The sequence below is a fragment of the Oryctolagus cuniculus genome, chromosome 1, assembly GCF_964237555.1.
Source record: "Oryctolagus cuniculus chromosome 1, mOryCun1.1, whole genome shotgun sequence".
NCBI lineage: Eukaryota > Metazoa > Chordata > Mammalia > Lagomorpha > Leporidae > Oryctolagus > Oryctolagus cuniculus.
The window spans coordinates 150,502,198-150,516,029 of NC_091432.1; the positions used below are offsets into that span (position 1 = coordinate 150,502,198).

Consider the following 13,832-nt stretch of genomic DNA (forward strand, 5'->3'; position numbering starts at 1 on the left):
AAAGGTTTTTCAGGGTGGGGGATGCTTTTTTTAAAATTCATATTTCTATCATTTCTTTTCCTTAAAGAGTAAGGTTTAAAAAGTGGGGCGAGGTGTTTCCAAAGGAACCACATTTCCTATTTTTATAAGCCAAACATTTTCTCCCCCAAGGTTCATAGTTACAAAACTTTTTTAATGCTTTTTTTGGTTGAAATTCTTATGAGGTTCCAAGTTAGCCTCCTTTATTAAGCAAAACCACATTCACACAGCATGCTCTGATTATATAGTGTAATGGATTTAAAAAGCATTTTAAGATAGTCAGATGACTCAATTTAATAATACAGGAAATGAAAACATCATTTCTAATTTGATCATATTACTGATTTAAAACTACAATTTGTGTGTTGTTCCAACAGTGTGATCTTGCAGAGATTCTAATTTAAAAAGCCAGGGGCTAGTAGGACACATGACAAGATGAAACCAGATACATAACATTCCCCCAGCCTATTTGGAAGAATTCAGGGAAAGCTTCAAGGAAATGGGAAACACTACCAATTCAAAAACAAAACACAAAATATTAAATATAGAGAACCACAGAGGAATTTTCCTGGTTTTCTTCCTTATAAATAAAAGATAAATGATATTTAACTTATTTCAATCTATCAACAGTTTTAAACTGAACATGACCTGTGAAAGAAATCATTATAACTGTGTTTCATTCCATTAAACACAACTAGCTTATTGTCAAGAGAACAGCAGCCTCTCCAGGTTTCAGGCTCACTTCAGCATTTTGCATTTAAACTGCATGGATCACTGGTTTGGCTCATTTACCAATGAAGGTAGAATAATATTGCAGAGTTAAAAAGGTGCTTCATCAGATTTCATTAAATCTGGGAACATTTGCTCTTGTCTGGATGGTGTGCATACATATAAAACAGATACATATGTAGTGATAAATAAATGAAGACCTGCAGGGGTTTAGTTGGGTCTTTGCCTGTTTAGAGGGAAAACTGTCATTCCTTTAGGGCATAAAATCATTGCTGATTGCATTCTAAAAATCAAGCAACAAAAACAAATGACCCCTCATTATTTTTGGTAGCAGGTCAAAAATACTACCACCTCACAACATAGCCATGCCCAGGGGGACACAGATTAGCAGGTGCATTTAAAATTCCACACTGTTGGGGCCAGCACTGTGGCAAAGCAGGTAATAGCACCAGCACCCCTTATGCACACGGGTTTAAGTCCCAGCTGCTCCACTTCTGAACCAGCTCCTTATTACTGTGCCTGAGAAAGCAGCGCAAGATGGTCCAAGTACTTAGGCCACTGCACCCATGTGGAAGACCTGCAAGAAATCTGACTCCTGGCTTCACATGGGCTCAGCTCCAGCCATTTCAGCAATTTGGGGAGTGAACCAGCAGATTAAAGATTCTCTCTCTCTCCGTCTCTCCCTCTCTGTGTAATTCTTTCTTCAAATAAATAAATAAATCTTTAAAAAAAAAAAATTCACACTGTTACAACTCGAGAAACTATTCAGACCAAAAGAACCTTGGTGGCATAAAAGCATCAAATGAGTTTGTAACTGGGCTCTTCCCTAGAACCACTGGGATTGTTTTTCCAAATCCGCAATCTACTCATCAGAATAGTCAGATTATGCGATTTTGACTCCTTTTTCTGCTCAGATACAAACAGCTTAGAACTTCTACCAGATCACCAACTATAACACATGCTGTTTTGATAACATACAGCTCTGAGTTTCCCAAAGAAGTTTCCAGATCACAAAATTAAATTTGTTTTAATAATTAAATCCATTTATATACAACATGTCTGTCAGTAACCCTGCTACAGTCTAATAAATCAGCGTTTTTCCTGAGAAAAGGCAATCTGCCATCTTTTTTAAAACGAAGCATGTAAAAATGAAACATACAAAACAGTTAGAAAACGTACTGATATCATGAAGCAAAGGGAAGGAGATTTGCTCTCATTTTACATCTTCTCTCATATTTTTAAATAGCCAACTTAAAACAATGTTTTTTTGATTTAGTTTCATCTCTACACATCCAGACAGTCACTAAGACTCAAAGAAGCAAAGCAACCTGTTTTCCTAGAAAAAGCTGTCAATCAGGCATAAAGTTGGATGACTATTTGCATTTTAGCCATTCATACAACTAATAAACACTAAGCTAGAAATGAGTCAGCAAGCTCTCTTACTGGGTATCACTCTGCACATTGTCTACACAAACAGCTATGCAGTGGACAAGAAATGTAGGTTCTGCCCCTTCCGACTTGTGGTGATACGCTAACACAAATATACAAGCCTTCCCAATCCGACGGGAACGTATGTGAGCACGCACGCAGGCAAGCTCAGCCAATGTGTACATATTCCTCTACAATTAAAGCTTTCTCAGCTTTCTTGAAGTATTTCATACACTGCTATTTTCTCAAGTTCTAGGAAATAAAAACAAACTGTGAAATGTATGCGTCCCTAACCACAGACACACACACACACACACACACACACAACTATACAACAAATGTTACCCGGGACTCTGTGGCTTGTTCTTTTTCAGCCTCTACTTTCCAAGGCAGTACTTGGTAGGAATGAAGATTACTCTTTTCCATTTATTATGTCTGCTAATTTACTCCCAGTTTTTTTGTGTGGTCAGGACGACACAAATCAAGCTCCAAAGAGTCCATCAAAAAATAAGCTACAATCAGACTATTGCGCCCCCACCATGGCTGTGATCCCAGAGTTCTGATTTCCTTGTTAAAAGACAGAGGCATAATTGAAGCAATATCTTCACTTCAGATTGATTATCAGGGACCCTTATCTGCATCTTCACTCAGCAATTTGAATTTTAATGAAAGTAAATGGAATAATTAGCATTTCAAAGTGTGTTTGATACACTGAGGGGTAAAGAGAGAAAAGACTTTTGTGTATAACCTATACACAAAAGAAAGTATTTGGGATAGGGCAGAAAGAAGAAAGTAAGTATAGTAGTGTCTCTATTTGAATAACCTAAGGAACTGCTTGTACCATCTGCATAGAGGTGAATACTGTACTCTTTATAGCTAAGATTTCTCACCTTTACTATTATTTCCAAGTCTTGCAGCACATGATTTAATTACTTGTTACCTTCACCTAAGATGAAAATCTGTTAAGTGGAGTTAGAGTAACTGCCCAAACCCATGAGTGCCACAGGATTTCCACACAACATCAGTGCTATTACTGCCAGGAAGCATTTTCCAGCAAGTCCATCAGTTTTGCAAAATGTATAGTTAATCTATAATTTCTTCAATGAATGGACACTAGCCCAAAAGAACCACTAATCACAGAGGAAGAAGAGTAAGCAGCAGGGGAGATGGGAAAATACGCATTTCACTAGAAATGGTATTAAGATACACTATAAAATCATTTGAGGAAAGATAAAAGAAATCAAATCATCAGGACAGACTGTGTGTGTGTGTGTTTGTGTGTGTGTATTTCTGGTCTAGGCTAATGACAGAAGCTGATTACAAAGAAAAGAAATACTATGACAACTAAGCAGTCTCCATAAAGAGGAGTTTTCAGGAACGTATCAACTTAAATAGGTATGAATGGGTGCCAAAGTTTTGAAATTGAAGGGAAAGTGTTTAATTTCACCTTGTTGTCCTCTGCTGCTTTTTGCCCGTTTGATGGAACAAAGTTTAAAAAGAGAGCGAGAGAGCTGATGACAAACACTAAGATGAGAGCTAAAATGGAAAGGCCACGTACCCCAATGATGGCGTTCAGTTCTGCCATGGTCACCTGCTTGGCCCGTTCCACAGCCTGCACCACTTGTTGCTGGTGCTATAAATGAAGATCAGAAACAGAATACAATTATTTGTTTTCTACTCAATAAAGAACAGCTTTTCCTAACATGTCTTCTAACTTCAATTACATGCAAAACAGCATTTGGGGGCTCTCCAGATTTCCAAATACAAGCTGCGGGTAGTGGATGACCACACGTCTACGGTACATTGGAGTCCACAATGCTGAGGGATAACTAGGCATCCAAATGCAGGCACCATCTCTGAGCCCTCAGGAAGGATGCTCCCCTATAACTAACATGGACAGCTTAAACGTCAGTAGAACACTTTGACCAAAGGCTTCCACTAGTACTAACAAAACCCAACCCATACCCCATTTTCTTTGTAACCATTTTTCTCTTTGCCATCTATGTAAAAACTTCTGAGATCATTCTCTAGAAATATTTAATGTTTGCCCTAATAGTTATTAAGAGTAGACACTGGAGAGGGCATGCAGAATTTCGTGTTTATGTTTCTTCTGAAAATATGAAAAGTGTTCAGGTTTTAATTCCTGTCATGAAGGTTGCATATTTAAAAGATAAAAATAAAATAAAAGCCTGCAGGTATTTCTTTTAAGTGTCATAGAAAACCTAAAACCTCTAAATTTAAGTTATACTTCTTTAGAAAAACCAGCATGGATAGTATAGGAAAATCCCTCCACTCATGATTCAGTTCTGAAGAGAATGAGCAACAACTGATGTCAGTAATGTTTATAATATTGGAAAAATTAAGCAGCACAGAAGTCTCTGCATGGGGGCACTCACATCTGGACATACACAAGTGCTTGTACAAGAACCACCAAAATGTAAATATTATTCCCAACTAAATACACTTGAACACTCTAGTATCTACAGACTCAAATTGGGACTAAAATAGGTCTATCTGGGCTTCTTTCAACTAGGTTTAGTGAATGAAGAAGCAAAGGGACTGTGCTGTGAAACAAGCACTCCTCTGTGTGGCTCAAGAGTCTTGTTTTGGTTGATCTCAGCTAAGAAATTCAGCTAACTTTCTTCACTTATTAGAAGTGAACATGAAACTCAGCCATCAGACTGGTTAATATATACAAAGAGCTGTCAAATAATGTGGAATTCCTCCTTAAGTACCTTGGTCTCTAATCCCAAACTCTCAAATACACAGCTTCTGAGATGAACTAGGGTGACCATGAATTCCACCTTACTTCATGTAGGGAGTGGGGAGGTGATGTGAGAAAGGAAACTGCCTTAAATTATCTACAATGTCGTTTTCTCATCATTGATTTCCTAATAGAAATGTGTATTTTGTGTCTATAATTAACAGAAAAGAAAATGTCAAGTAACAGAGCACTGCATTTTAAGTTTTTAATAGACTCAGCATTAAACATTACATATTTTTCAAAACTATAGGAGTGTCAATCTCAAAATAGGTGCTTAAAAAGCAATTCCAAAGTCTTTTTATATTGATCTGTATCTCTTACTTTTAAATAAATTATTCTCTCTGGGAAGAAAATAAAAATCCTATGGGATTGTGAAACACTAGAAGGAAAAGCGAGGCACAGTAGGATAAAGTAGCCAGTAAGATTAACTTGAGCTTCCCCTAAAGCCAGCCTAACCACACACTAATGTTTATTTGGCACTTACTATCTGCTAAGCACAGAGCTTATTCCCAGAGTTGTGAAAAATGGCAGTACTGGAAAAAAAAGAAAAAAAAATGCACAACTCTGGGATTCATTTAACCCCCAAAGTCAGATCGTGAACAGAAAATTTTATGGAATTTTCCACATTTTACTTTTTGACATTCAACAAGGGCTGCTCAGAAACTTCCAAGAATCTGAAACAATGGACCACATATTCACACATTCAACAAGCATGTCGGTCATTCATGCATTCAACGTTAAGTTTTTAAACTTTTATTCTGCCATCTCTTCATATATTGAAACAGCTCCATATTACTGAAATACTATCTACTTTATATTAAATATTCCAAGAACAGTTCAATGAAACAGATATGAAGATATATCTACTTAAGGCCTTTCTACCATGAAGACTGTTCAACTCTTGCTTCATAAACTTGATACCAATTGTTAAGATGGGTAAAGGTGCCTTAGGCAGTGGGGATATTTTCTAGCATGGAATTAAAAATCAGGTACATTTTTTAAGAAAATCAGACACACACACACACACACACACACACACCCTACTGAGCCATAACTCCGAAACTAGGTGCTCTGAAAGAAACTGGCTAAAAGCTAAAATGATAAAAGAAGTCATGATTCAGCTCCTCCTTTAGGATGGCAATGGCCATGGGCTATTATAGTCTCTAAATTTTGCCTGCAGTGCAGAATGCTACTTCCCCATTGCTGCTTATAGCCTGTGAACCACTGCTGGCTGAGGACCTGAGCAGAAGCTCCCTAAGGCACACAAGGCCCTGCCGGGTGGGTCTGAAGCACAGAAGAGCCCTGACACTGCCACTCAGACACAGTCATGTCACATCATGGACAAAGGTGTGACAATGAAAACTCAGGAAGAAGGCATCAAAGACCACAAACACAAAGAGAAAAAATGAGCATGGGAAGAAGAAACCCAAAGTACTCCTGTAAATGGATCCAGGAGGTGCGCCTTTCTCCCCACTTTCAGACTTCAACAAATAAGCTCTCTGACTCAGAGAGCACAGCCAGTGTTTCACATCTTCTCAGAACCCTGATGGCTTTCCTATTATGTCTGCCCTCTCTTTCCCTTTTCTCCTCCGTCCCGTCCCCATTTGTCCTCTCCTCCCACTCCACCCTCATCTCATTTCCTTTCCCACTTCCTGCTTATCCCCACTGCCACCACACCCCAAGTGGTGACAGCCACTCTGGCCTAGGTCAATCTGCAGAAGGCAACAGTCCTATTGCTTTCTTATTGCTCAAGCTGAGCATGCAGATATGAGCTCCCTGTTCAAATGTGCCCTCTGCACCACCACATAAAATGCCACTAAGGATACATTAATAAGCCAAGGGTATGAAGGGGACCTCTAACTGGGATGTGAAAGACCCGCTACACAAAATCTTCAAATTATTTGTTTTTTTTTAACATACTGTGATTTACAATTTTCTTTAAAAAAAAATCTAGAAACAAAATACTAGATTGTGGTCATGGTTTCACAATCCTGATGTGAATTTACTGAAAATCAATGAATTTTACTTTTTTTTTTTTTTTGACAGGCAGAGCTAGACAGAGAGAGAGATAGAGAAAGTCTTCCTTCCGTCGGTTCACCCCTAAATGGCCACTACGGCCGACGGTGCACCGATCTGAAGCCAGGAGCCAGGTGCTTCCTCCTGGTCTCCCATGCGGGTGCAGGGCCCAAGGACCTGGGCCATCCTCCACTGCCTTTCCGGGCCACAGCAGAGAGCTGGACTGGAAGAGGAGCAGCCGGGACAGAATCCGGCACCCCGACCGGGACTAGAACCCGGGGTGCTCGTGCCGCAGGCAGAGGATTAGCCTAGTGAGCCGTGGCGCCGGCCTGAATTTAACTCTTAAAATGGATGAATTTTACATTGCTTAAATTATACTTCAATAAAACTGACTTCAGAAAAACACTGTGGGGGCTGGCGCTGTGGAGTAGCAGGTAAAGCTGCCACCTGCAGTGCTGGCATCCCATATGGGTGCCAGTTCGAGTCCCAGCTGCTCCACTCCTGCTCCAGCTCTCTGTGATGGCCTGGGAAAGCAGAAGAAGATGACCCAAGTCCTTGGGCCCCTGCACCTGCATGGAAGACCCAGAAGAAGCTCCTGGCTTCAGATTGGTATAGCTCTGGCCATTGTGGCTGACTGGAGAGTGCACCAGTGGATGGAAGAGCTCTCTCTGTCTCTCCTTCTCTCTCTGTGTAACTCTGACTTTCAAATAAATCTTAAAAAAAAAAAAATCAAATTAGACATGTAAAAAAGGAAAAGAAAAACATCGTGATTTAAGATATGCAAGCATGGTTGGATAAAAGGAAATTCTGCACATCTAGTCACTTGCCCACTTACTTTCATCATCATAAAATTATTTTTCAGATTTGTTCAGGAAAAACATTTAAGATTTTTATTTCTTTCTTCCTTCTTCTTTTTTTTCCAAGAGAGATTAAAACAATTTAAGTTCATGATAAGTCCAAGAAAGCTGGCTGAGCAATGGGCCTTAAAAGACCACTAAGACATGTGCAGCAGGTATTTAAACATTTCCCAGAAGGGAATACCCACCATGCCAATGCTACAGGGCACCACAATAAATGTGGCACTGCTAAGAAAGAACAGCCAACACAAAGCTCCACATTACAACTCAGAAGTTTCAAAAATATTCCCCCTACTGATGAGGGTATTAAGGGCAGAAATCTATAACAGAATAGTATTCTTACAATGAAGGACATTAACATTAACATTAACAGCACACAAAGGTGCAAAAGGAAGACATAATGGCCTGCTTCTCATAGCACTCACAAACATGGGACAAGTCTTATACCACAGGAATGCAGAATACAAATTACTTTGAGAAGTTAGAGGGGAGAATGACCAGCACACTTTCTACGCTATGAGGAATGCCTTTTTCTTTTTTTAATTCATTAAAATGTTTATTAAGGGACCAGTGTCCTGGAACAGCAGGTTAAGCTGCTGCCTGTGACACCAGCATCCCACATGACTGCTGGTTTGGGTTCTGGCTGTTCTGCTTCTGATTCAGCTCCCTGCTAAAGTACCTAGGAAGGCAGCATATGATGGTCCATCTACTTGGACCCCTGCTACCCACATGGGAGATCCACAAATTCCTAGCACCTGTTTGGCCTAGCCTTGACTGTTAACGGCCATTTGGAGAGTAAACCAGCAAATGGAAGATCAATCTGTCTCTCTCTTTCTCTGTCCTTCAAATAAATTTAAAAAAAATTTTAGAAAAAAACAACTATTTATTAAGTCCCTACTGTGCACCAGGCACTGAGGTTAGAGTGATGAAAACAAGAAAGCAATGTCCCTTGAACACATAATCTCTATGAAAGAAAATAATCCAGGAATTAATAATACTAAAACTTTATAATTACAACTAGAAGATAACTTTCATGAGAAAATTACAATATGCTCTGTGATCATTTATCAAGAAAATATTTTAATATAATCTTTGTACTGGGGGATGATTCCTTAAAATTGACCTGACAGATTTGCAGTTCTGTGGATGAGAAGAGAGGAGAAAAGAATTCCAGGCATGGGAAGAGACTGGGCTAAGCTCCCTGAAGGAGAAAGAAGCTGTGTGGCTAAAGGAGGCCAGCAGAGAGGGGACACTGTTGGAGATCCAGGCACAGGGGTGGATTCTGTAAGGCTTTCTTGGGTAGATATGACACACACATGCAAAACCCCTGTCAGGTGAAAGAGGAAGTTAATGGTAAGACCAACAAAGGCAAATGCATGAAGACAACATGAGTTAGCATGGGCATTCTCTATGGAAACATGTATTAGTGAGAAATGAAGCAGGGGCGCAGAAGGCCACACTGTGAGGGGCTGTGTGATACCTAAAGAAGCTGGAATTTATCCTGGTACAAAATGACACACATTATTAAATATTTTTAAGCAGCTGCATACTCTCAGTTCTGCATTTTAGTAAGGTGGATCCGGGGACAGTGAAGAAGCCAGGTGGCGGAGGTAAACCATACAGAAGGGAGAACAATTAAAGTGCCATACTGCAGGATGCTAGAGTAAAAGATACTTAAGGCCTGAACTCAGACCAATCCTTCCCACCAAAAGGAACCTTTAGCCACAAGTACATAAAAAGCCACTCACAGAAACTCAGAACTAGAAATGGTATTTAGAGATCAGGAAACCTAGATGCCAGTAGCACATAAGATTTTTTTGGCTGCAAAAAAGAACTCACGACCATAATGAGCCCTAATACTGAGTTAAAATGTACCTCCCTTATAATTTCTTCTCACCGGACCCAGTTTTGTCTCTAAATTCTCCTCCACAGGACTGATACCCTTAGGTATTTGAAATGGTGTAATGCGTGTCTTCAATTTTCTCTCTTTAGGTTAAACATACTCAGGTCACAAAACAATTTTTCTGCTACTGATTCTAACAATGTTACTGATTCTTAGCCACCCATCCTCAGGCCACTCCACTGGTACATTAAATGTAACTAGAACACTACTAAATACTCCAGGCATAGCCGAGCACAAAACGTCATTCTACAACTGATAAGTCGGGCTAACATCCTACTGCCTTTTATACCAACTCTTTTATTGGTGCAAATCAACTTTAAATTTAATTAAATCCTTAAGTTAGCCTTTGCTTAACAGTATCCCAAGAAATGTTAATTCCACTAAGAATTAGGTATTACTTAGAAAACAAACAAAAAAGCCACCCAGGCGCACTCTGGCAAACACCCGGTGAACTTCAGAGCTTCTCAGAGCTACAAAGCTCACAGAAGGTGAACATGAATGCAGAGCTTCCCAAAGGATTTTGGCTGTGGACCACTGGACTGAAGCTCTGAGGAGCAAAATGCAGGAAATGCTGCACAAGTCTTTTTCCTACTAATCAAGTGGCCTTACCTTCTCCAGTCGCACAGGGAAACAAAGTATTCTTCACTGATACTTCTAGTTAACACTACAACTTCAGTGCTGTCCTGCAGAACTTTTCTGCAGTGTTGGAAATCTGTATCTGGGTTAACAACAAAGAGGGCACTAGCCAATATGGGTGGACACTGAACACTAGTGTCACTGTGAAACTAAATTTTTAATTCTATTTAACTTTAATAATTTAAATCTACACAAAAACTACAGATTCAGACAATGTTGTTCTACTCCAAAGTCCTTTAAAGTTTAGCTACAATAATCATCATCCAATCACTACCTAACTGAAAGTAAAGAAACAAGTTTCTCAAATACACATAAAATTGTTAAGACATAAATAAGGGTTGGCATTATTGCCTCGAGATACAGGCCACATTTAAACCTGCAGAGGAAAAAAGTTCAACCTTCTGAGAATCGTCTTTCACTTCCCGAGATCAAGCAGGTCATAATGCTACCATATGGATCTTACCAAAAACTCAACTGTCACCATAAAACAAGGTCGTAAAGATCAAGCAAAATAGTCAACCATGGAACATGAGAAAGAATTAAGCTCTCTGATGATTCATTCAATATTGTGAGAAAAATTATTTTTAAAATGAAAAGTTTTACTATGTCTAATGTGAAAATCAGAAACCTAGGCCAAATCCTCTGAAGCCTAATCCACGTGTACTATTCATCGTAGGATGTTCTTTCAACATACGGCGCTGTCATAGTATATTACCAGAACTGGGCTGCCACCGCAGCTCACTTGGCTAATCCTCCACCTGCAGCACCGGTACCCCGGGTTCTAGTCCTGGTTGGGGTGCCAAGTTCTGTCCTGGTTGCTCCTCTTCCAGGCCAACTCTCTGCTGTGGCCCGGAAAGGCAGTGGAGGATGGCCCAAGTGCTTGGGCCCTGCACCCGCATGGGAGACCAGGAGGAAGCACCTGGCTCCTGGCTTCGGATCAGCTCAGTGCACCAGCCGTAGTGGCCATTTAGGGGTGAACCAACGGAAAAGGAAGACTTTTCTCTCTCTGTCTCTCTCTCTCTCTCTCACTATCTAACTCCGCCTGTCCAAAAAAAAAAAAAAAAAAAAAAAAAAAAAAAAAAAAAAAACCACACACATTACCAGAACTGACAAAGTGGGCCCACCAACTGGGAAGCAGATGTCCCTTGTGCAAGCTGTTGGTATTTAAAGAACTCTGAGATGGTGTTAGGGTTGTCACTGCATGCTTATCAAGGTGATTTCAGCCTGGTCCACCTATATCAAACCAGGTCATCACAAGCTATTGATATCTTACAAAGTCAATAAGCAGTAAAATGAGTTAATCTGGTGCCATTACAAGGTGATAACACCATCACTAGTGAATGTAACCACTGTATTTTGCTCATTTCTTCCCTCCGGCACAATTAAGTGACAGATCATTTTCAACTTTCATTTCACAATTATTCTATACATGCAAAACGTGGTTCAGCATTATTCAATGCCATATTAACAAAGGTACCTCCGCAAAAAATAGCAGTTGAGATCTACCCATATCTCAGGGTTTGTTTTCCATCAAATTACAAGGACCAAATTTATGGCACATCCAAAATACAAATTTATGTATCATTTGATATGACTAGGTAGTCTACCTATTGTAATTGTAACTCAAATACACTTATGTTATTACTATTATGTAACTGTGTGTTATTTTTTGTCTTTTAAATCCAATGAAGAATGCCGAAATAAATCTACGACATTCTGGGGAAAATACAGCTTGGTACTACTCATTAAGAAAGCTAGCAGGAAGGCTGACATAGTGACATAGCATTAAGCTACCACCTGCAACACTGCATCCCATATAGGTGCCAGTTTGTGTGAGAGCTACTCCACTTCCTATCCAGCTCCCTGTTAACCACCTGGAAAACGCAGCAGAAAGCATCCCAAGTGTTTGGGCCCCTGGCATCCATGTGGTACACCCAGAAGAAGCTCTTAGCTCCTGGCTTTGGCCTGGCCCAGCACTGGCCATTGCAGCCATTTTGGGAGGATAGAAGATAACGCACCAACTCACCCAACTTCTCTCCCTCCCTTCTTCTGTGTGTGTGGTATGTGTGTGTGTGTGTCTCCCTCCCTTTGTAACTTTTTTTTTTTTTTTGCCAGAGTGTCTTGGCTTTCCATGCTTAAAATAAATAAATAAATCTTTTTAAAAAGAAAGCAAGCAAGCTAATAAGGTAAAATTAAAATAAATTTTAAGTTAAATTTGCACACAAAAGGCATTCTAGTTGGAACACAATTTTTTCCCTAGGTAAACAAGAATAAAAGAAGAAGGCTAAAATTTTTTCACACCTAATTTCCCTTCTATATTCTAAAAATTCAAACAGAGAACTTTGTTAAATGTTGCAAAAAGAATTTTTAAATTCCTTTTCCTATGTGTTAAACCAGCATTTAACATTATGGATGCAGGGGAAAACAGCTCCACTCACTTGTAAGCCCAGACCCAAGTATGCTTCCCAGTGTATCACTGTGAGGGCTCCTCCACATAACTACCATAAAGGATCCTCTACAGCCTCTGAGCAGTTTCGTTTCCATTTTCAGTAACTCAAGGAAGAAAATCCAACTATGGAACTACAGAGAGGGGGAACTCTTTAGCACTGAAACAAACTTATTAGCAATCTGCTGAAGTTAAAAATGAATGCCATTTCCCTAAAGGTAACAATGATCATGGACTTCATAAATAGGAACCAAGAAGCCAGTGGTCCTAAGGAAGCCCTTCTAATTCTCTCATTCTCTCCAGTACAGTACACGTGTGTCAGGTTACTTCAGGTATGGTTTGGGAATGGTCTAAGGCACAAGTCATTCAAATGGGCCAGGTTTGGCATTGCGAAACAATCAACCAGAGCTAATTTTTCTGAAATGTCTTAACATGCACACTAAAAGTGACCTATCTTCCATATTTTCTTGGAGAGAAAGATTGTCAAAAATCTTGATCCCACTGTCTGTAGTTCAAAGATAACACTAGATTTACCAAAAAAAAGTACATCTACAACATGTTAGGAAAGAAATGCCACTCATAAAGGAAGATTTCTTTTTAAGCTTCAAGCAGCATTTGCTTTTTATCAAATCTACCTTAAAAATGGCAGTCCCTTGGGGCCGGCACTGTGGCTCAGCAGGTTAACACCCTGGCCTGAAGCGCTGGCATCCCATATAAGCGCAGGTTTGAGTCCCGGCTGCTCTACTTCCAATCCAGCTCTCTGCTATGGCCTGGGAAGCAGTAGAAGATGGCCCAAGTTCTTGGGCTCCTGCACCCACATGGGAGACCCGGAAAAAGCTCCTGGCTCCTGGCTTCAGATCGGCACAGCTCCGGCCGTTGCAGCCATTTGGGGAATGAACCATCGGATGGAGGACTTCTCTCTCTCTGCCTCTCCTCTCTCTGTGTAACTCTGACTTTCAAATAAATAAATAAATCTTAAAATAAAAAAAAAAAGGCAGGCCCTGTGTGATCTGCTAGACCTACATCATCCTTCAA

At 39.9% G+C, this 13,832-nt stretch overlaps 1 protein-coding gene across 7 annotated transcripts in view; it reads right to left on the reverse strand.

The window, feature by feature from the left end:
* TLE4 (TLE family member 4, transcriptional corepressor) overlaps positions 1–13,832 on the reverse strand; it is a 166,106-nt gene that overhangs the window by 106,133 nt on the left and 46,141 nt on the right. For 4 of the 7 annotated variants that reach the window (XM_070050442.1, XM_070050438.1, XM_070050451.1 and 1 more), the window contains exon 6: positions 3,734–3,808. The exons of the other annotated variants lie outside the window; for them this stretch is intronic. In XM_070050442.1, coding sequence (XP_069906543.1) covers positions 3,734–3,808 — 75 coding nt within the window. The remainder of the gene's footprint in view (positions 1–3,733; positions 3,809–13,832) is intronic. 7 annotated transcript variants of the gene reach the window in all.